This window comes from Ailuropoda melanoleuca, chromosome 7 (genome assembly GCF_002007445.2).
Source record: "Ailuropoda melanoleuca isolate Jingjing chromosome 7, ASM200744v2, whole genome shotgun sequence".
NCBI lineage: Eukaryota > Metazoa > Chordata > Mammalia > Carnivora > Ursidae > Ailuropoda > Ailuropoda melanoleuca.
Genome location: NC_048224.1, coordinates 132,088,223 through 132,112,281, shown reverse-complemented (window position 1 = coordinate 132,112,281; position 24,059 = coordinate 132,088,223). Strand labels below are relative to the sequence as shown.

The window sequence follows — 24,059 nt, the reverse complement described above, 5'->3', positions numbered from 1 at the left end:
GGCCGGCCCGCCGCCCCGCCGCCCCGCCGCCCGCGCCCGGGCCCTCGGCGGCTGGCGCACCTGCATGCCCGGAGCCCCCGGGTCGACCCCCGTGTCCAGGACGGCGATGAGCACCCCCCGCCCGTCATACTCCGGGTAGCGACAGAGGAAGGAGGCGGCCCCGGTCTCTTTCTTGGGCAGGAGGCCGTGGAAGGGGAAGGGCTCCTCGGCCGCGGCGGTGGCCATGGACGCAGGCTGGAGGACGAGGAAGAGGCAAACTGCCAGGCTGCGCGTGGACGAGCGGCGCGAGGACACCCGGGCAGCCGCGGGCCTGGGCGGGGGCGAGGGGCGGGGCCGCACGCCAACCAATCCCGGCCCGCCAGGGGGAGTCGGCCAGTCACGTACCGGTACGTAAGCCAAAGGCGCCGCTCTCCCCAGCTGGGCAGGAGCCGGGCCGGAGTGTAGCCCGGGCTGCAGTGAAGGAGGCGGAGTCTGAATATCCTGGTGGAGATTTTGGTTCCCCAACCTGGGGGTCTTAAAGAGACCGACTCTTGGGATTTTTAGCGGAGGACCGGGCTCCGAGTGAGGGGTCCGTGTATCCCGGGCGAGTCACTCTTCGAGGTACGGAGAAGGAAAGGAGCCGCCAGCCTGGAGTAGCTGGAACTTGCCCGGGGCAAGTGATGGTTTCCGAACTTGAAGCTGTGGACGAAAGTTTTGGGTCAGCTGCTGCAGGAGCCCCAGCTGACCCGAGGAAAGGGAGGCGACTCTCGAACGCTAAACCCCCTGGAGTCGTGGGATACCGGCGATTTGACCGGACGTAGATTTTTGAAAGACAGTTTTTTGAGTCAGTGGTGTAGGGTTTGGGTTTCCCTGCCTGGTCTTCCTGTGTACCCCTTTGCTCGCGGCCAGGCCTGGGAGGGATAGGGTGGGGATAGACCAGAGCTTCAGGCAACAGGAAGTGGGTTCTTGGGCGTTCAGTTGGCCTAGTAGGCAGTAACAAAGTAGGAGGCTAAACTGGGCCCCTCCTATCCTCATGCTTACTTATCTTTGACTTCCGAGATTTCTAAAAAACATTTTTTTGCCCTTTAAATGGAAGTTCCTGGTTGTTCCTTTAAGGTCCACTCAATTATCGAGCCATAATTTGCAGTTTTTCCGATTCACAGTGACTATCAATTGCTCCATGCAGCCCTAGTGGTTCTTTAATGATCTATATATTTATATTGACGCTTGAGAAATCCTTAGCCTTTTCGTCTGTGCCAAAGACTCTTCGGGCAATCTGGTGGAGTTTAGGGACCCCTTCACTGCAGTGTTTTTAAACGCATGAAATGAAATATGTAGGATTACAAAGGAAATTATATTGACATACAAATATCAAAAATATTAAAACTAACTTGGTTATATAGCAGTAGTTTAACATGTGTGTATATAGTTATATGTACTTCCTTGTATGAAATAATAGAAGGTAGCACAGTAAGCGAATAAGCTCCCATAATTTCAAAATGGTGACGAGCAAAAGTGGTATTTTGAGATATCTGAAATAACTGTCTTATGATAAGAAACTGATTTGTATTGGTGAGAAAGTAACAATAACTGCTAATACTACTCTGGTTATTGCCTGCATCTATAATTGAAGAAAACAAATTTAAGAGATTAGTAAATAAGGATAATAGTTTTTTCCTTTTTCCTACACAAGTTTTTGAAACCCTTAGATTCTATCATGGACCCCAGGTTTAGAATGCGTGATGCAAAGGGAAGCCCTATGTATGCCAGTGTCCAATCCACAGGATTTAGGAAATCCTCCATGCACTCCCAGAAATGACTATAATGTCTGTGTGATTGTTTTAGTGATTACTTGACCATTGATTGATTTCATAAGTGTTAGAGAACTGTGTTCTCTTTAATGGAGAGGAAAAGGAGACTAGTCAATGCTTTCCTTCCTATTCCCAACTGTGTTTATGTTGCCTCTAGAGAAGAACAAATTAATAGGAAAGAAAAGAGACAAACCCTAAGAAGATAACCAATGTAGAGCATATAGTGACAGAATGAAATAGCTCCCAGTTTAGAATGAACCGTGGCCTAGTCATGTCATTTTACAAATGAACAAAGCTGAACGGGTTAACTGACTGCAGTGAGTTACAGAAAGAATTCATCATTGGGCACCAGGGCGGCTTAGTCAGTTGAGCGTCCTATTCTTGATTTCAACTTGGGTCATGATCTCAGGGTCATGAGATTGAGCCCCGCTTGGGACTCCATGCTCAGTGTGGAGTCTGCTTGAGATTCTCTCTCTCCCTCTNTGCTCAGTGTGGAGTCTGCTTGAGATTCTCTCTCTCCCTCTACCCCTTCCCCTGCTCACTCGCGGCTCGCTCTCTGAAATAAATTTTAAAAATCTTAAAAAAAAAAAAAAAACACACCACCACAGAAAATGCCCAAAAGTTCATGAAAAAGCTGGCTTTCTGTTCTCACAGTCCCCAGTATTTTCTACCCTATCACACGGTGCTGTAGCACCCATCAAATGGATGGGGAATGGACTGTTCCTTATGAAATGGCATTAGGCTCCTGTAACAGTGTTCTTTAAATTTTTTTTTCTTATGGGTCCCATAAAAGTGTTTTAGAAAATTATGTATTCTCTTGTACAGTTTAAGATGTTGGAAATTTGTCATAAGTTTAAGAAATTATGAAGAATGTAATATCTGGCATGTTAAAATTTTGGCATTCTTTAATGACACTTTTCCATTACCCATTTAAACATATCCAGTTGAATGTTACTCTTTGTTACCTACCAGTGTCTGTTTATAAAATATCTGAACATATTCAAAGTCATACTCAAAACATATATTTACCTATGCTGTATGCCCAACATGGTCTTGAACTCACCACCCTGAGAGCAAGAGTCAGTCACAAGCTCTACTGATTGAGCCAGTCAGGTGCCCCCAAAACATATTTAAAATCAGTCACTTTACATCACTCTTGAAAGTTTATTTCCATTCTATACTGAATGTTCTCCTAATGAAATCTATATTTATAATGGAAAGTCATTGATCATTTATGATCTATAACAAAAATGTGTGTTAATATTTAATTTAAAAAATTTTCCTGGGATGAAAGTCTTAAAATTTTTCTTTTGGGTTACCTTTTAATTATTAGAAAGTTGATCAAAACACTGTGGGTAAATCTTAAACTTTAATTACAAATTACAGAACAGAAAGAAAAAAGTTACTTAAAATGTGGCTTTTATAAAGACGCATGAGATGCATGTTATTGGGCTTTGATTAAAGATAGTTTTACTGACAATATTCCAAATTGTCCCTTTATTTGATGCCCCAGAAGCTAGTTCATTGGCAGACGGTGGACACTAGTACGATGCCCTTTGTGCCAGAAAGTGGGAGACCCACATGTGTCAGGTGCAAAGGAGAGTAGGCATATCCTTCCACCACACGTGTCTTCAAGCAGGTAAGTTTAGAAAAGAGTAGATATGACATTAAATGTGTGGATAGTGATCGTGTTGAAATTATCTGTGACTTTGTACCACAGTTATAACCACTATTTCATATAACCCCTGAAATCACTTTAACTCAGAATGAAGTCCTTTATTCTGTCTTCAAACCACAGTATTCACCTCTGTGTTTACATTCTTCCTCCTTTGATTTAATGACATTCTCAGCTAAAAGGAATCTTTCAACACTGAGTCAGTTTGCAAAACTTGACAAACAGCTTGACAGTTCTTTGGATATGGGAAGGAAACAAGTAGAGGATACTTGGAGGGAACAATGAAGACACAGATAAATGAAACAGGGCTTAGGAATGGGAGGAGGAGGAGGAAGGGGAGGATAGGACCCAATGGAGTCAGACAAAGGCGTCACTTACCTATCAGGGGCAAAGTACTAGGCGAGACACATGAAACCCTCCCACACAGCATTGTTCAGAGCTCGAAATACTGAGCCAGGTGTTCTTGATGTCTACCTCCCTTTCCATCATCTGCCCATTTGAGAACGCAAGCCAATGCAAAGGGGCCACGAGAGGCAATAGCTTCCCACGAGTCACCTTCTTTGCAACTATTGTGGCACCACATCATTTAGAGAATATTTTTTAACTGAGTTTCCAAAACTGTGTAGAGATTTTGAAAGCATCCACCTCGTCCCAGCTGCTGGGTTTTGAAATCCTGTGCGACATGTGCCATGAGGCTGCTGCTCCCAGCGGCCCAAACTTGGAGTGCCAGAAAAACATGTCAGATTTAGGATTCCAGTGAAAGACTAATCCTAATGAGGATCCTGAGTATCCTGCCTTGAGCAAGAGAGGCAGAGAATATGCTAGTAAATCACTTGGAAGTTAAGGGAGTTTGTCCTCTAGGACTAGTTCTGCCACTAATTAGCTTCATGACTTTTAACAAGACCTCAGCGTCCTCAACTACAGATCTGGGGGGTTTATCAGAACTAAATGGGAAAAAGTATCTCCCACAGTGGCGATCAATTGTTGCTGTTAGTACAGTGTAGCTGGCACGTGGTAGAGATTGAGTGCATCAGGGTTGGCCATCTCATTTGGTGTCCTACTCCGTAAAGTTTGGAGTGAGATAAAGTAGACAAAGTGATTTTTTTTCAAAGGATTATTTAGTTTGCAAAAAAATCGATTTAGCATATAGTAAAACCTGAAAGCCCGTTTCCTTGAGAGAGATCAAACAGTTTGTGAATTTGTGAAACATGATGTGGACAGATAAGTTTTTACTATTTCTAGGACTTAATTTCTTAAAATACGTCTCCAATCTGGTTGAACTATTCGTTTTCCTTTAATAAGAGAATACACATGGAGAACAGTTTATAATAATGTGTGTGTGCGCGTGCCCACATATGATAGGGTGGTAGCCTTTTGAGTTGCCAAACTGATAATGCTCTGAAGTCTTCTGAAACTGACTAAAATCTTCTGGGAAAAAAATTTCCAATAAATCATAAAGCATGTTTAGCTCTTCTGGGCTAGCTTTGGGGAATATAAAAGGCATCGAGAAGAAAGAAGGAAGAGGAGACTTCTTTAAAAATTAAAGTCTTTGTTAATTAACTGAGTTCCTAAAGATTTTAAATACATATTTGTTAAGACAGTTTAACAGAAGTACATCATATGGATAATACATGCGTGCACACACACACACACTCAAAGTCAGGAAGCAATTACCACGTGAAGATTGAAAGAAAAATTTCCTCAACAGGTGTCTCCAAACTGGTCCACTGATCTGAATCATCCACTGCTCTTGTTTAAAATGCTGATTACCTGGTGTCTACCTCAAACTCATTGAGTCAGAATGTTTAGCAGGGGGTACCCATGAGAATTTGTGTTTTTAACAAAGATCCAGGTGATTCTTCTCATCAGGGGTGTTTGGGAAACTACTCTTCTGTGCAGACTTGCCTACTCCGTTATAAGATAGCTCTGTGTACAGAAAATTAAAACTGAAAAGTTTCCTTAAGATGTTTATTCCACGGGGTAGGGTACTAGCTAGAGAAGTATTGCCTCTCAGGGTGAGACCCATCCTGCTCTGCCTTGCTTTGTGATAATAGGAGCTGAGCCCCAGAAGTATGTCTCCCTTGCCGGTTGCCATAGTTTTAAGCTTTGCCAGATTTCTAGTTTGTCGTCTCCAAGTTAAGTCCTCCCATCTTCTTAAGAACCCACTAGGATTAGAATTTCCCCCCACCTTTGAAACTGTACATTCAAGGACCTCCACCATGCTAACTGAAGGTAGATTCCTATCTTTTTACTTGACCATTATCAGCTGTATTCAACACAGCTGAATGCTGCATCTCCCTTGACAGACTTTGGTTTTCCAAAACAAAACTTTGCTTGGTTTTATCCTCCTTGCTTTCCAGCTTCACTGTGTGTCTCCTTTACTGGATCCTCCTTTGTGCCTGACCTCTGGCTTAGAGATGCCCGTCAGCTCAGTCTGTGGGTTTCTCCTTTCTATCTATCACTGAACTCCCTTGATGATGAAATCTTGTGGCATGGCTTTCAATATCATCTATTGGCTGAAGATTCCAAAATCTGAGTTGCCAGCTTGGCTCTTTCTCCTAAATTCCATCTGCCTGTTTGATACCTAACATCTGATACCTACTTGGTTATGGAATAGAAACATCAAAACTTTACATGCCCCTAAACTTAATTGCTGGTCTTCCCGGACCCATTCTTCTCCCAGTGATCCTCTTTTCATTACTGGAAGCATCATGCTTCTAGCTGCTTAGGTCAAAAATCTTGGGATCTCCCTTGTCTCCTCACTCTTCATCACGCATCCAGTTAAGCAGCAAACCCATTGGCTTTATCTTCCGGATGCACCCAGAATCTGATCCCTCTCATCATTTCCATTGCTAACTCCTTCATCCAAGCCAACGGGATGTTTTGTCCAGGCTACACAATAGCCTCCTCTATCTTGATAGGCTAGATTACGCTATTGTCATTCTGCCTTCATCTGTTCAGGATACTATGACAAAATAACAGAATACCAGAGACTGGGTGGCAGAGGGCTGGCTTTGGTACTGCCAATGGTTGCAATGCTGGGGCAGCGGCATCACACTTACGGGCTGCTTAGGGCTCACCGAGAGGAGGATGTGCCACTATTGCCAGCGTGACTGTCCTCTAACCTGGCAGTCTAGCCATCCACAGACAATGCTTTACCCCAAGTAAGATGCTGTGCCTAAAACCAGACCACAGTACCCGGTATGTAGTAGGTGCTCAGCAAATGGTAGTTATTACTAATGATGAAGTTAGAACTGAAACCCACACACTGCTTTCTCCCATCACTCCGTGGGGGGCATCCTAAACATCTCATTTAGAGCTATTTAGAGGGTCGGACCTTTCGATAGATATTTGCAGAGCATCTACCATATGCAAATGTTCCATTAGACACAGCGGGGAGCACAACAGTCCCTGTCCTTGAGAAACTTCAGTTTCATGTTTCCTGCCATACGATGTCAGCAATCTGGGGCTGTGAACCAAATATACTGTTCAGCAAGGCAGGGTACTTTTCCTTCCTTTTGTCTCAGCCATTAGAAGGTTTTTTGTGCAACAGCTCTAGGAACAAACGGAAGCCGCTCTAGACAAGTTCCAGAGACGGGCTCAACTGTCTTAACAAATTTAAAAGTGCACAGTACGGTATTGTTAACTCTAAGAACTACATCACGCAGCCCATCCCTGGAACACAGGCCTCTTGTATAGCTGTAATTTTATATCTATTGAACAATAGCTCCTGACACCCTCCTACACCATCTCGTAACCACCTTGCCACTGCTTCCTTCTCTACCTTTGACTATTTTAGTTGCCTCATATAAAGGGACCCATGCACTCATGCAGTATTTTTCTTTCTGGGGTTGACTTAATTCCCCTGGCATAGTATCTTCCAGGTCCATCCAGGAGAATGGCAGAATTTCCTTCTTAAGATTGAATTATATTCCATTATATGTATATATTATATTTTCTTTACCCGCTCATCTGTCAATGAACATTTTGGTTGTTTCCATATCTTAGCTGTTGTCAATAATGCTGCAGTGAACATGGGAGTGTACATATCTCTTTAAGAACCTGATCTTAGTTCGTTTGGATATATACCCAGAAGTGGGATTGTGGGGTCAGATGGTAGTTCTATTTTTAATTTTTTTGAGGAAACTCTGTACTTCTTCCCATAGTGGCTGCACCATTTAACATCCCCATTGAGAGTGCACGTGGGTTCCACCCACATGCACTGTTGGTGGGAATGCAAACTGGTGCAGCCACTGTGGAAAACAATATGGAGGTCCCTCAAAAAATTAAACATAGAATTTCCATATGACCCAGTAATTCCACTACTGGGTACTTACCAAAGAATACAAAAACACTAATTTGAAAAGAGATATGCACTCCTATATTTATTGCAGCATTATTTACACTAGCCAAAATATGCAAGCAATTCAAATGCTCATTGATAGATGATTGGATAAAGAAGAAGTGGTATGCATATACAATGGAATATTGCTCAGCCATAAAAAGAATGAAATTATCTTGCCATTTGTAACAACATGGATAGATCTAGAGGGTAAAGCACTAATGAAATAAGTCAGAGAAAGACAAATACCATATGATTTCACTCATGTGGAATTTAAGAAACAAAACAAACAAAAAAGAGACAAACAAAAAACCCGGACTTAACTATAGAGAACAAACTGATGGTTCCCAGAGGAGAGGGGGGGNGGGGGTTCCCAGGGGGGGGGGGGGGGGGAGCACGAGATGGGTGAAACAGGTGCAGGGGATTAAGAGTGCACTTGTCATGATGAGCACTGAATAACATATAGAATTGTTTAATCATTATATTGTACACCTGGAACTAATATAACACTGTACGTTAATTATGCTGAATTTAGAAGAGTAAAAAAAAATTCTAAGAAACAGAAAAGTATACACTGGTTCCAAATTCTCAACATCCTTGCCAACACTAATCTTATTTTTTTTTAATATCCCAACAGGCATGGGATGATATCTCATTGTGATTTTGCCTATAATGAAAAGGATCCTAATTCCATTTCTCTGAAATAGAAACTAATGACCAAAATTAGACTTCTTCTGCCTTCAGGATTTCATATACAAACTTTCCATTTAACATTATATTATTCACATTTTCAGAGTTTAAAAACTTATTTAAAAACAGGATTTGTAGATAGTTCAATGAATATACCAAAATATTTTTAACCATTTCCCAATTTTTGAATATTTAAATTGTTTCTAAGGTTTTGCTTTTATGAGTAGTGCTATAACAAACATCCTTTATTTTTATTTATTTATTTATTTAATTTATTTGAGGGAGAGCAAGTGCGAGAGAGCACAAGTAGGAGGGAGGGGCAAAGGGAGAGGAAGAAGCAGACTCCCCGCTGAGCAGGGAGACTGACACAACAGGAGACTCTGTCCCAGGACCCTGAGACCATGACCTGAGCTGAAGGCAGACGTTTAACTGACTGAGCCACGCAGGCACCCCTATAACAAACGTCTTTACAAAACCAGAATCTTGATTACATCTCTGATTATTTTCTTAGAAAAAGTCCCAGAATTTTGGAATTTTCAAGGTGCATAAACATTTTCAAGTTTCTTAGTCAAAATGCATGAAAAGGTTTTTAGATTTGAATTCTGAAGACCTGAACATGTAGGGAAAAAAATGTTCATGAATCAACAAGAAATGAATATGTAAGCAAACATTCTAATTAGGTGACTCTACCCAAATATAGCCTTAGTGACCAGCTTTTTTGAAAGAATTTCAAGCCAAATGGACCAAGGTCATTTTCAGATACTGGAATACAGCTCAGCAGGGAGAGTGGAGCACTTCGTAGAGAACAGCGAGAGTGTCCTCACTCACGAGTGTCCTCAACAGTGGTCCATCCTAAAGATTAACTGACTTTGTAGAAGATGCTTAGAACTACTCCTGGCACATGGCGAGAGATAGAGAAGTGTTTGCTGCTTTGCTTAGGTGCTTGTCATATTTACAACTGAAAATTGGCGACAGTGGAAAGTAAACTGCAAATCTACATATTGTAAGAAAGCATGATGTTATGGTTATAAACTTCAACTATAAGTTCAGTTTTACAATTATAATTCCATCATAATGATCCTTAACAGGAGTAAAAATTTCTCAGTTTTCTTATCCGTATACACTTTGATTTAGGATCTTTTGTGTGAGTGTGTAACACCTAGAAAAATAATTGTGTATCCAAAGTAATTGGTTCAGGTTTTTCTACTTGTCATCGGTTTTGCAATAGCGCCACCTTCTGGTTAGAGTTTGCTTTTACAAGCAGGCATCTGTCCAGACTCGTTCCATCCTGCCTAGTACATTGTGATTTTGTTCCAGGGGATCACTTGAGTGAGCCGTGGTAAATCAGTCTCTGCAGACAACACTCTAAAGATGCTGACCGGATGGGTGGTATAGGATGAAAAAGCATTCAGAATACAAGAAACTAAGAAGTAATGGTAAGCATATAAATAAGCTACTACTGTGTCTAAACTTGGAATGAATGCTTCCTTGGTTCTGATGGAATGATTGAGTCTCCTTTAGAAAGATACGATGGAACTGAATAAGTTGCGGAAAAGGCCAGATGAAATTATTGTGTCTAAAAGTCTCTCTCTCTGTCTCAAAACCTGCTGTGTACAAAGGTCAGGAACCAACTAAAATGGGTTTTGGGGCCACTAGGATGCCTACTTAGCTTTAATATAAGCATTTGGTTTTGTTTGTTTGTTTTGTTTTGTTTTGTTTTTGATGTAAAGTTCGATGACTCATTAGTTGCGTATAACACCCAGTGCTCCATGCAATACGTGCCCTCCTTACTACCCATCATCAGCCTATCCCGTTCCCCCACCCTCCTCCCCTCTGAAGCCCTCAGTTTGTTTCTCATAGTCCATAGTCTCTCATGCTTCATTCCCCCTTCTGATTACCCCCCTTTCTTTATCCCTTTCTTCTCCTACCGATCATCCTAGTTCTTATGTTCCATAGATGAGAGAAACCATATGATAATTGTCTTTCTCTGCTTGACTTATTTCACTTAGATAATTATATAAGTATTTGAATGCAGCCATAGGAGTCCATCTACAGCCCTGGTTCTCGAACCTACCCCTCACCCTGTCCCCTTTTAAAGTAGGAAGCTAAAATTTGAGACAACTGCCGTCAGCACACCCAGATTTTCACCAAACTCCTCCCACTTTTATATTTCGGTAAAAATAATGCCTTACAGCAATTTGTATTCAACACAACACAATTGGTATTCAGATTCAATAGTAAAGATCACTTACTGCTCAATTCAGGTACACAATGCGTAGAGTCCCCCCACCTTTCTCACTCTCAATCACTTTCTCACTCAGAGAAGCTTATAGAATGAATGGGATTCTTTCTGTTACAGGAAAACCCTTAAATCCCTCCAAGGTGTAAGGCTTAAGGATTTTTCACTACATTTGTTCTTGGAACTGGCCTCAGGGTAAAGATGAGAAAATCCCCTCCCGTCAAGCAGCTCCCAGTTAACACAAAATTGGCAATTTATTAGCAGCAACAATTTTCCTGAGACAAATGTCACACGTGATCAAGACAACTTAGACTGAGTCTCTCAGGCTGAGAATCTCCCACCTCAATGTCCCAAATTCAATGACTACACGGAGGTACACTATTTACTCTGGTTTATTCAACCTTTCACAATGGATTGAAAGCAAGATCTTCCTATGGTAAGGCCGCGAACAGCTTACTGAACTAACATCTCGGTGTGTGCAATCCTTGGTTGTATTGTGATACTTTCAAGCAAAAAACATACACTAATTCTCAGTTATAGAAAATAATTCAGAAGTCTTTTCTGAGAGAAAAATGACACCTAAAAGAATAACTGGCTTGTTTTGTTTGTTTGTTTCTAAACTTGTTAAACGGACTTCTCAACAGAAACTAAAGCTGACTTAAAGGGCCAGTCGATCTCATTTGAGGCACACAAACCAAAATTTCGTCCTGAATTGATACGTGAATATTAAGAAATTGATAATGATTATTTCCCTTTATTCCTTCTCTAAATCTCTTAAGTCTCTCTGTCTCCCCCTTCCCTAACACACACTCTTGTGAAAACTGTTCCTGTTATGTGAATCTCAGTCACCCCAACTAAAAGTAGATTTGACAGACCAGATCTGGTGACTTGTAAATATAGGTTTCCCTCAAAGAACCAAGACCTGAGTGGTGTTCCAAACAAGGAGGAACCTGTAGACATCTCCAGTTCACCTGCTATATTTGGATTTGTGAGATCATTAGTCAGCGGCTTACTTATCTCCTACACAAAATTATTTCAAGGTCTGTGGGAGTGTTCTCCAGTCAAGGTTGATCAATCTTTATTACTTTCAATTTATAGCTTCCCAGATGCCTAAGTTGGCAAAGACTTTTTTTTTTTAATTTTAGAAAAGCAAGTTCCTTGAATATAGTTAATAATACTGTGTTCTGTACTTGAAAGTTGCTGAGAGAGTAGATCTTCAATGTTCTCACCACAAAAAGGAAATGGTTATTATGCGATGTGATGCAGGTGTTACCTAATCCTAGGGTGGTAATTATTTTGCAATATGTAAGTGTATCAAATCAACACCTTAAAGTTACACAATGTTATATGCCAATTAAAAAAAGAGAAGAAAAGCAAGTTCCTTATCTGCCCTCCTTGAGCTATTTTCAATGACCTGAATTCATGTGGCTATTCAAATTAATAACAGAGAGACTTAAAGAGATTTTCTTTGAGAGTCTCTGAGAACATCTACAGTATAGCATGAAAAAATAAGAGAAGGCAGAGGGGAGTGGGTGGGGAGATGGGCAAGATGATGAAGGGGAGTGGGAGGTACCGGCTTTGGTTATGGAAGGAATATGTCACCAGGCTAAAAGCTACAGCGCAGGGAATACAGTCAATGGTCCTGTAATAGGGTTGTATGGTGATGGATGGTAGCGACCCCTGTGGTGAGCAGAACATAATGTATAGACTTGTCAAATCACTATGTTGTAAACCTGAAACTAATGTACCATTGTGTGTTAACGATACTTCAGTAAAAAAGGGGAAAAGAAGAGTGAGGGCTGAGTGTTAAGGGGCGTAGGCTTTGAACCCAAGATGGTGACCCTGAACCTTTAACACCCATAAACTCTCCATGTTTAAACTGAGGGGAACTACAATTTAATTTGTTCAACTAAATAAATCATTTATACAGGAGGAGAGATTTGGTGCTTAAGATCTAATTGACTATAAAACAAAGAGCTAGATTTAATATAATTGTGTTTCTGCTTATAATAAAATCTCTCTATAAATGTTATCCTAAAAATGAATTATTAAACCTGTCCCTGGCCTTCCATGTAATTTTGGCTTGTTGTTCCCCAAATGCTCTACGCCAACAGAGTGGATAGATTTTCTGTAACTGCAAATCTGATTTCCCCAGCTTGCATTGTAAGCCTCAAGGACTACCTTTGCCAACATTTTCTTCAATATTTCCTGCCTGTAAATGTTACAAATGTGTATGATCCATGATTTCTCCAGCAGTGAACCATCCCACCTGTGGTTCTTTGCCTGGTCCTCCAGGAACTCCCAGGGCATCGTGGATTCTGTTGGTTGGTTTTCTTCTCCACATCTGGCTGTTGGATTCTGGTCTCTGGCTCTGGCGGTAGCAATGCTATCTTGTCTTCCCCCTGTTCCCCCCTCCCCCCACTGTCCTCCATCTTGTCTCCAGCAGGTCCCTTTCAGGACCTTTCTCTGTTATCAGCCAGACAGCAGCAGAGGAATGTCAATTTTTATATCTATGTCTGACCCTAATTCCACTTTGCAGCCATCCCTGGTGTTTGCCTTAATCTCTACATTAACCTGCTTTAAAAATTTCCAAAAGTTACTACCTGCATTTGCATTCATTCTGCCAATCAATAAATATACCACAAATTTGGCATTTAAAACCCCCCTGCAAATGCAACTCAAATAAAAGGTTCAATTTAGAAAGAGCTTTCAACATACCATCTCAAGAGCTCACTAGTCAACTCTAATGGCATAAACATCCATACAGTCCATAGTAACAGCTCCCTACTATGACGACTGTTCAACATCTTCAGACTGAAAAAAATACTGTATGTGTAGAATGTTTCTTTTCCGTGACTGCCAAGGAAAAAGGAATGGCTAATATTTCTGGAGAAATTAGCTCTAACCCTCAATGAGTGTGAAGATTGGAGAAGATGCTTTCTTCCAAGACAGCAAATAGGCTGGAAAAGTGTGATTTGTCTGGACTTTTCTTTCCTTTTAAAAATAAGACATTCAGATGCTTGCAAAGCAGGTACACACGTAGGTGTGAGTTAAGGGCTGAGAGTTGGGGAGTAATCAAAGCAAGAGGGAGATCCACTGTATTTTCATTTTAGTATTTAACAATGAGGGGACCCCAGGGTGACTGCACTGGGTGAGGCCAGCTTCAGAGGGAGGCATTCAGTGTCAGGAACAGCTGGGACCAACAGTCCTTGAACCAGAGAGGGACAGCCGTGTGTGAGATTTGCATGTGTAGTTTCTGCACATGCTATGCTCCTTTGTAGACTGTCAGCCACAGTTCCAGTCTTTTCTGTCACTTAGAGCTCTTCACTGCTGAGGAACTACCCTCCTTCTCCCCAGATTTGACCTTTTCATAGAATTTCTAGGGACATGCAGTGTCCTTTGTTGAGGACTGAGGAATACGCCCATACTGGGGGACATGCCTTCCGTGACAGATGGCACGCATAGGAAAGAGCCTTCTTCGCTGTTAGGCAAAACCATACACTGTAGTAAGAATGGCTGGGGGTTGGAAGAAGTCTTTGAAAAAATAGACACTTAGATTTTCTCTTTTTTAAAAATATTTTATTTATTATTTATTTGTCATAGAAAGAGAGGGAGATAGAGAGCACAAGCATGAGGAGCAGCAGGCAGAGGGAGAAGCAGACTGTCTGCTGAGTAGGGAGCCAGATGCGGGACTCGATTCCAGGACTCTGGGATCATGACCTGAGCCAAAGGCAGACGCTTAGCCACCCAGGTGTTCCATTTTTTCTTTTAAAGACTTTATTTATTTATTTGTCAGAAAGAGAGAGNTTCCAGTTGTTTATGCTGAATTCTGTTAAGCATACATATGTGACGACTGCTCAGACGACGACTCCCCGGGACACCCCCTCAAACGGGAAGGCATCCGTCTGGTCTCCGTTGGGAAAGCACGCTAAAAATGTCTTCACTTTGGCATTAAATCAGAGTATTGGAACAGGGCATACTCCAAAGTAAACGTTTCTTATTTTTCTTTTTAGTAAGGTGTTTCACATTTATGATCTAACTTTGTAGGATCTAGGGACTTCACACGTTGCATTTTTTAAACGTGAAGGTAAGGCTGTAGTTTTGGTCTTGAAAAATAGTAGTTGTGTTAATTACCAGAGATGAGAGTGTAACTAAATATTTTAAAAAATGTGTTCCTGAGATCATGAAGACACATGGATGTATTTAGTTTAGCAGAAAAATCAACTCCCGTCCTAAGCCAAAAATATGCTATCTAACAAAGTTTACTCCAAAAGGAGGATTTTCATAGTTTGTTTGGTAATAAATTAAAATTTTACTTTCTAAACAATAGAGAACGATTCAAGCTCTTCATGTCTTCAGAAAGTAACAAATTTATTTACTCAGAATATGTAATACTGTTCGATAAGGGAGCATTTACAGGTCACTTTCCAATGCTTTAGTGACACGTGAAAATTTACTCCAGGTTGGTATCTGCAATAGTAACGCCAGAGCTTAGTGTAAGATGAGAGCTATTTGTGACAAGGGGAATGTTCATGAGCTCGTAATTGGTGACGTCATAAGTGTAAATGATGGCTAAAATAATAGTGTTGGAGTAACAGATATCTTCATAGTAGAAGGTCTCTCTCCAAGGTAGCCCTGGTCCTCTATTTTTGTTTGCTGTCATGAGAAAATACTCATTGACATAAAACTGTAACTTACATTTCATAATTGGGTGGGTGGTTTCACACCCTTCTGGTGATTCTACCAGATTTGGAGTAGCTTTGAATTTTCCCATTGTGGAAGCCATGTTCCTTCAATACCGGGGTGAACGTCCTATTTATAGAGTTGAGATGTAGGGACCATTTGCAGCAGTAAAGGAAAGGTCCAGGGCTGGAAGCAAAATGTTATGGTAGCAGTGGGGATGTGTGTTGAGATGAGGGGGCAGTTGCTGGAGTCTGTGGGAGGAAACCTTCAGGAGGAGGCCAACTTGTCTGTCCTTGCTGCATGAGGGCACAAACAACTTTTGCAATTTGTGGTGCCTCCAACCATTCTCGGTTTCCCCAGCCACCCTGCGTGTCACGGCTATGGTGAGACACCCCTGGACATGCCTCCTTTCCCTGAGGTGTGCACAAGAGGACTCTGAGTTACTTAGGACATCATTAGATTAAAGATGCAATGGCTTTCTATGGCTAGTTGAGGGCTGCAGGGCCCAGAGGAGTCTAAGGAAGTGTTGACCATATAAAACTAGGAAAAGGAAGAGAGGCAGTGGAGCCTGAGGGCTGACTGGAACCAGGAACACAAATGCCACCAGGGCCCCTTTTTTCCAGCTCTTGACTCTGTTTTACTCAGTATGTTGACTTCATTCTCTTATTCCAGATGCTTCCTGCATTTGATGGACGCATGGCCCCTGAGTTTAATGTCTCATGGTTCCACTAAGGAAAGATTACCCTTTAGCTCTCTTCAGTATCAAGTCACGTATCTTTATAATGATGCTGGGGGAAAGGGAAGGCAGCAGTTATTTTGTATTTCTGAGTCAGACAGTCAAAAATTCCAAGGAAATCCCACTGGAACAGCTCAGCTCACAGACCCATCCTTGCATGCATCAGCTGGGGTCGATGGACAGGGTCACTGAGAACATGGAACCTCCACTTCAGCCTGGCAGATGGAGTAGGCCAGCTCTTGGGAAGAGGGACATGTGCTTGGAGGACACATCATGGATTTCGAGCACAGGAGTAGGATTGTTCCATCTAGTTGTGAGTCAGGAACTCAGTTCCTTTCATTATTGCGGTGTGAATGCCCCCAATTTTATTTCACTGAATTCCAAGCTTTATTTCCCATTTCTCTTGTTCTTACTAAGAGTCATAGTGCCTAATAGATGCTCAAAAAGATTTTTGTTAAATTGAATGGGGTTTGTTTTCATGTCAATGATGGCATGCAAATACATTTTACAATTTTCAAATACAGAGTTGAGAATTCCAGAAAATCGCATTCCAAATTTCCCTTCCATATCTGTCACAAATATTTTATTTTGTAAGTAGCCGTAGTCACGACCCTTGGCTCTTGCTTCATGTACGCCAGTGAAGTTCAGAGATTAGGAAGAGTATCTACCTACTTTCTTTTTGAAATTCACAGTGAATTGGTTGTACAAAGTGCAAAGTGGCTAAGGTGGCATCCCATATGACAGTGTCACTGTCATACAACAGGGCTCTTAATGAATTACATGATGCCACTTCATATGGAAAAGGCTTTATTAAACAAAACAAGGCAGAGTCATTGTGAAGAGAAAGCATGAGTCACCCGTTCTTATTTCTCTAGTTATCCCAAGAGAGATGTACCAGAGTCCATTGGACACTCACTGTGGGTTTGAAGTTCAGTGCCGAGACCATCCTACTAGGGGTTTTATGTGGCCAAAGTAAAAACAACCAGGTCAACAAGGAACACAGAATCTGTTTGGAAGCAAAACAGTCTGGCTTTGGGTGCCAACTGATTGTGAGAGTTTTTCAAGGATACCAGTTGCTCAGAACCTGATAACTTTGGAGGGCATGGAGGAATGGTGCCACCAGAAAGTAGGGTAAGATGTGCTTAGAAACAGCTCTTCCTGATGAAAGAAGGGGGCACTCTTGCTGCTTGTTGAAGTTGGCTCATTACCCTTGGAGTCATCTTTGGGGGTAGGAAATATAGGGGTATGGAGGAGAAAGATTACTTTTAAACTAGGGGGCCAAGATGCACTGGATATTTTCCATTTGCTCCTCTGAGGCCACTTTCCATTCCTCTTTGCCCTTTTCTGTGCTCCAGGAGACAGACCTTATCATCCACATTCCCCTTTCCTCTCTCTTTTGGCCAGTGGGAGGCCTTGGCCGGATGGGATGGGGAGAGGATAGGATGACCAGGGTATCCGCGTCCACAGCTTCAGTCTTTCTGTGAGTTGGTCTTGTCCCTCTATGGAAGGCTACAGCTCTTGTTAGTTGTCACTTTTCTATTATAGCTACTCTCTGGTTTTTAGTACATGCTCCCTGACCTTGCCCCTTTGACAATGGTGATAACTACTTCTAAAATGTGACAACCCTGCCATTGGCTGGGCCAACGTTTCTTCACTGAAATGGGACCTTGGTGGTGCATTACCGTGTCCAGCACAACCTTATGGCTTCCACATCTGTATTCAACTCCCCCCCCCCGCCCCAGTCTTCCAAGTCTTTTCCAAATTAGAATTGTATTGGTTCTGATTTTCACTTTTTATTCATATTTAATAATGTGAACTTCTGTAAACCCAAACAAAATTTAACATTTATTGAAGGCCAGCTATGAATCCAATAATAATCAGACATTTTCATAAATTATTGTCTTTTATTTTTCCACAGTAACTATGTAAGATATATTACACATCTCATTTGGAGACTCAGAAAGTTTGAGCTTAAGACATCATGTCTGTTTGGCATGGATACCTACATCATAACTACTGTGCCACACTTCCTAAGTCCTTCATGCAGCAGGGCAAAAATAATTTACTAATTCAAGTAGAAGCAAGAACATATCCCACTGTCTTCTTTGTCAATCCTGTCCATAACATGAAGATGAAGTTAAGACCAAACAACTGTGATAGAATCCGTCAGTTGTAAGCTACCTGTTTAAAAATGCTATTTTTTTCCTTAAACTCATTTTGAGTTTTTTTCCCTAGAGAGTCTTCAGCTGTTGCTTCTGCCTATCTTGGCTCTGTCCTGAACATCTACTCATCTGTCTTAAAATCACTTCACCATGGCTTCTGGAGCCTTTCCTTCTTTTTTTGTCATAAGCCCCCATCTGTTTGTCATTAATTCCAACCCCTCTCCCTTCCTTGGCTGTGCTCTGCTTTAAAAAAATTTTTTTTTATTTAAATTCAATTTAGTTAACATACACTTATTAGTTTCAGGGGTAGAGTTTAGTGACTCATCAGTTGCATACAACACCTAGTGCTCATTACATCATGTGCCCTCCTTAATGCCCATCACCCAGTTACCCCATCCTTCACCCACTACCCCTCCAGCAACCCTCAGTTTTTTCCCTATACTTAAGAGTCTCTTATGGTTTGCCTCCGTCTCAGTTTTTATTTTTCCTTCCCTTCATCTTTTTTGTTTCTTCAATTCCGCATATGAGTGAAATCATATGATAATTGTCTTTCTCTGATTGAGTTATTTTGCTTAGCATAATACCCTCTAGTTCCACCCATGTTGTTGCAAATGGCAAGATTTCACTTTTTTGGATGGCTGAGTAATATTCCGTTGTATATATATCCCGCATCTTCTTTACCTATTTATCTGTTGATGGACTCTGGGCTCTTTCCATAGTTTGACTATTGTGGACATTGCTGCTATAAACATTGGGGTGCAGGTGCCCCTTCAAATTACTGTGTTTGTATCCTTTGGATAAATACATAGTAGTACAATTGCTGGGTCGTAAGATAGTTCTATTTTTAACTTTTTGAGGAACCTCCAGAGTGGCTGCATCAGTGCATTTCCAGCAACAGTGTAAGAGGGTTCCCCTTTATCCATATCTTCACAAATATCTGTTGTTTCCTTAGTTGTTAATTTTAGCCATTCTGACTGGTGTGAGGTGGTATTTCATTATGGTTTTGATTTGTATTTCCCTGATGCCTAGTGATGTTGAACATTTTTTTCATGTTTCTGCTGGCCATTTGCATGTCTTCTTTGGAGAAATGACTGTTCATGTCTTCTGTCCATTTCTTAACTGGATTTTTTGTTTTTTTGGGGTGTTGAGTTTGGTAGGTTCTTTGTAGGTTTTGGATACTAGCCCTTTATCTGATATGTGATTTGCAAATATCTTCTCTCATTCAGTCTGTTGCCTTTTAGTTTTGTTGACTGTTTCCTTTGCTGTGCAAAAGCTTTTTATCTGACGAAGTCCCAATGGTTCATTTTTGCCTTTGTTTCCCTTGCCTTTGGAGATATGTCTAGCAAGAAGTTGCTGTGGCTGAGGTCACAGAGGTTGCTACCTGTGTTCTCCTCTAGGATTTTGATGGATTCCTGTCTCACATTTAGGTCTTTCATCCATTTTGAGGTTATCTTTGTGTTGGTGTAAGAAAGTGGTCCAGTTTCATTCTTCTACATGTGGCTGTCCGATTTTCCCAACACCGTTTGTTGAAGAGACTGTCTTTTTTCCATTGGATATTCTTTCCTACTTTGTCAAAGATTAGTTGATCATAGAGTTGAGGGTCCATCTGGGTTCTCTATTCTGTTCCATTGATCTATGTGTCTGTTTTGGTGCCAGTACCACTGTCTTGATGATTACAGTTTTGTAATAGAGCTTCAAGTCTGGAATTGTATGCCTCCACCTTTGGTTTTCTTTTTCAACATTCCTTTGGCTATTTGGGGTCTTTTCTGGTTCCATACAAATTTTAGAGTTGTTTGTTTCAGCTCTGTGAAAAATATTGGTGATATTTTGATAGGGATTGCATTTAATGTGTAGATTGCTTTGGATAGCATAGACATTTTAACAATATTGGTTCTTCCAATTCATGAGCATAGGATGTTTTTCCATTTCTTTGTGTCTTCCTTAATTTCTTTCACAAGTGTTCTATAGTTTTCAGAGTACAGATCCTTTACCTCTTTGGTTAGGCTTTTTCCTAGGTGTCATATGGTTTTTGGTGCAATTGTAAATGGGATTGATTCCTTGATTTCTCTTTCTTCTGTTTCATTGTTAGTGTATAGGATTGCAACTGACTTTTGTGCATTTATTTTATATCCTACAACTTTGCTGAATTCCAATGGCAGGTGTCTTTATAAGAGAAAGAAGGAGGAACTCTGACACAGAGACACAGGGGGAGCACCATGTGAAGACAAAGAAAGAGACTGGAGTTACATAGCTACAAGCTAAGGAACGCCAAGAAATGCCACGACCACTAGAAATTGGAAGGTACAAGGAGTGACTCTAATAGTTAGCCAAATTCAGATGCACATTAGACGTTTTAGATCTTTGATCTCTGCTAAGATTTCAAGGTGGTAATGACATTTTTTTTTCACATGAACTGTATAGTTTTGATCAGGTTTCATCTCATGTATTCATAAAGTCTACTCAAATTTCCAGCCAACATTGATCTCCTCTTCCTAATGGTCTATAGCCCTGCAGTGTCTGGGGCTGCTAAACACTAAATATTTTGACATATCCATTACATTTGATTCTATGTTGTATAATCTGGTCCAGGTTAATCCTGATTGCGTAACAATAGGTAGCATTTTTGAGCATATAGCTTTTGTTTGTACATGGTATGTATCATTTCTAAACCCTTCAGCAATGCTGCAAAGTAAGTATTAACCATGTTTTATAAAGGAGGAAGCTGAAGTTCAGAGAAAGTAACTGACAGCTAATTCAGGGCAGAATCGCATCTGGAATTTGCTGTCTCTTCGACTCCAAAGCCAAATGCCTTCCTACTGGGTTTTTCTGCTTTTTCAGAAATTTCTATAAGTCAGTAAGTTGAAATTAAAATTTTTTTTTCAGAGAAACGATCTCTCCCATATATTTATTTAACCTACAGTGTATCTGTATAACAATCTATACAGCCGTAAGTGAATGTTCACAGATGAATTCCAATTGGATATAGTCTGAATATATCTTTTCCAGTTGGAACAGCAGAATTTGGGAACTTGAACCCTGGATTACTGGAGGCCAGCCGAGAACTTGGTAGGAGTGCCTTGGTAGGATTTCTGATGAGGTTGGGGCTTAAAAATGAGAGGAAGGAGATCCAAGGTTTTGGGGAGCAAAATGCTTTGGTGGGGGCACTTCATGTTCTTTTGCCAGATTGGACACCTAGGGGACCAAACTTTTTTCCTTCTGCCTCTCACTTTAAGAAGAGTTTCATGGTGCGGAGGTTTTGTCTGCAGGCTTTGATTTCCACTGCATTCAACAGTTGATTTTGTGGAGGGTTTCCCTCCTTGGGCCTCCTGCTGAGTAGAACAAAAGCTCGCAGCTTTTCCTAAATGGTTGAAATAAGCACAGAGCCCCGTAGGTATGTTTTATGGTTGCTAACCATTAGCACCTGTGGAGAATTATGAAGCAGAAGCAATAAAAAAGTAAAATTTTCATGTTAACAAATCCCCCCCCCCCCCCCCCCCCGTGTTCATTGGATGCAAGGAGCAAAAATTTTCTCTTATTTTTCTTTCGCTATAAACCCTTCTCCACTCTTAGGAGCACCAGACAACCTTCTCTTCCCTTTTTTTTTCTTCCAGAATTAGTGGGCTTGGGTCCCACTCCTTAAAAAAACGAGGCTCCATCCTACATCTTTCCTTCTCAGTTACTTGGCTCTTGAAATGAAATGTCATCCTTTTTTTGTTTTGGAGTTTTCTGATTAACCTCTTGGGGGCAGCAACTCCTTAGTGCTTAATGTCATTTTCCCAGATGGGATGATGTAGATTTCCAGTGAACCCATGATAGTGTTATTTGTTCTGTCTTCTCTACTGAAGTGTGTTATGATGTCACTGTTTTCATTCTATGCTTCCTTCCATTAACTAAAATAGTAAACACATGAATCAAAGTCGTATGTCTTCGTAAATTAAAAGAGGACAAATTTGCATGTTCAATGAAAGAAGCAGTTGATAAATGGGCTCACAGCTTAATTTAGCTCACTTTCATTTTTCTGAAAATCATAGTGAAAAATACATTTTTCCCCACTAATTCACCCAAAGTTGGATTGTTCTTTTTTTTTAAGTTTTAATTTAAATTCCGGTTAGTTAACATACAGAGTAATATTAGTTTCAGGTGTACAATATAGTGATTCAGCCCTTCCATACATCACCCCGTGCTCATCATGACAAGTGCACTCCTTAATCCCCATCACCTGTTCAACCCATCTCCCTCCCTCCTTCCCTCTGGTAACCATCAGTGTATTCCCTATAGTTAAGAGTCTGTCTCTTGGTTTGCCTCTCTCTCTTTTGTCCCCCCTTTATCCATTTATTTTGTTTGTTAAATGCCACATCCAAATGTAATCATATGGTATTCGTCTTTTTCTGAGTGACTGATGTCATTTAGCATAATACACTCTAGTTCCACCCATGTCACTGCAAATGACAAGATTTCATTCTTTTTTATGGCTTTTTCATTCTTTTTTACATCTTCTTTATCCATTCATCTATCAGTGGACTCTTGGGCTGTTCCCATAATTTGGTTATTGTAGGTAATGCTGCTATAAACATTGGGGTGCATGTATCCCTTTGAATTAGTATTTTTGCATTCTTTGGGTAAATAAAAATTGGATTGTTCTTTAACTGTTTTATGTGTTTTGTTTCCTTACATGATTGTAAACTGCATTTGTAGGTCAAAGGCTACAAGTTACACTTTTCATTTATTTTTTAATTTAGCCCAGTGCTTATGAATGTATTTTTGTAGGTACTTAATAATATGAAAGCTATTGGCTTGGATTGAATTAAATTATTTTAATGAATATTTAAGGGTCTGTTTTAGAGAAGGCATAATTCCAGATAATGAAGACACAAAGATAAATAAGATATAATCCTTTTATTCTCAAGGACCTCACTTGTCTTTTTAAATCTTTATGTCCAAGTCTTTATGTATTGTTTTGAATAGGTAGTAGAGATATGTGGTTCCATGTTAAAGCAATGTGTTGAGATTGACATTGAGAAGTGTAGTTCTTATTTATGTCTCTGTCCTTCCTCCCTCCAAGTCCAATCAATACCCAGTTGGTAATCATTTTCATTAATGCCATGTGTCCTTTCAATGTTTCTTTATGTAGATACAAGCAAATACACAAATATATGTATTTTCCTATTTTCTTTCTTATAAAAAGTTAGCACATAAGCCATTCTTACCTTGCTTTCTCCACTTAATGTCTTCCAAAGAACTTTTTATTTCTTTACATAGTGTTCTTACCCTATTTTTAAAAAATGACTGCTTATATCCAATAAAGTGTTAGCATCCAAAATATATAAAGAACTTACACAAGTCAACACCAAAACCCCCCAAATATTCCAATTAAAAATGTGCGGAAGACATGAACAGTCATTTTTCCAAAGAAGACATCCAGATGGCCAACAGACACATGAAAAGATGTTTGACCTCACTAATCATCAGCGAAATGTAAATCAAAACCACAATGAGATACCACCTCACACCTGTCAGAGTGGCTAAAATAAAAAACATAAGAAACCAGTGTTGGAGAGGATGTGGAGAAAAAGAAACCCTCGTGCACTCTTGGTGGGAATGCAAACTGGTGCAGCCACTGTGGAAAACAGTATGGAAGTTCTTCAAAAAATTGAAAATAGAATTACCATATGATCCAGTCATTCCACTACTATTTACCCAAAGAATATGAAAACATTAATTTGAAAAGCATATATGCACCCT

General features: G+C 40.6%; 2 protein-coding genes across 8 annotated transcripts in view; one reads left to right on the top strand and one right to left on the bottom strand.

The window, feature by feature from the left end:
• The window catches only part of TPP2 (tripeptidyl peptidase 2), a 71,781-nt gene extending 71,462 nt beyond the window's left edge, over positions 1–319 (bottom strand). For all 6 annotated transcript variants that reach the window (XM_034665445.1, XM_034665447.1, XM_034665446.1 and 3 more), the window contains exon 1: positions 61–319. In XM_034665445.1, the coding sequence (XP_034521336.1) occupies positions 61–225 (165 nt within the window). In that variant the 5' untranslated portion in view covers positions 226–319. The remainder of the gene's footprint in view (positions 1–60) is intronic.
• A 120-nt stretch (positions 320–439) lies between these two features.
• Positions 440–24,059, top strand: part of LOC117803125 — a 95,227-nt gene continuing 71,607 nt past the window's right edge. For both annotated transcript variants that reach the window (XR_004626803.1, XM_034665443.1), the window contains exons 1-2: positions 440–600; positions 9,815–9,933. Coding sequence is in view for 1 of the 2 variants with exons in the window: in XM_034665443.1 (XP_034521334.1) it covers positions 9,931–9,933 (3 nt within the window). In the remaining variant the exon portion in view is untranslated. The remainder of the gene's footprint in view (positions 601–9,814; positions 9,934–24,059) is intronic.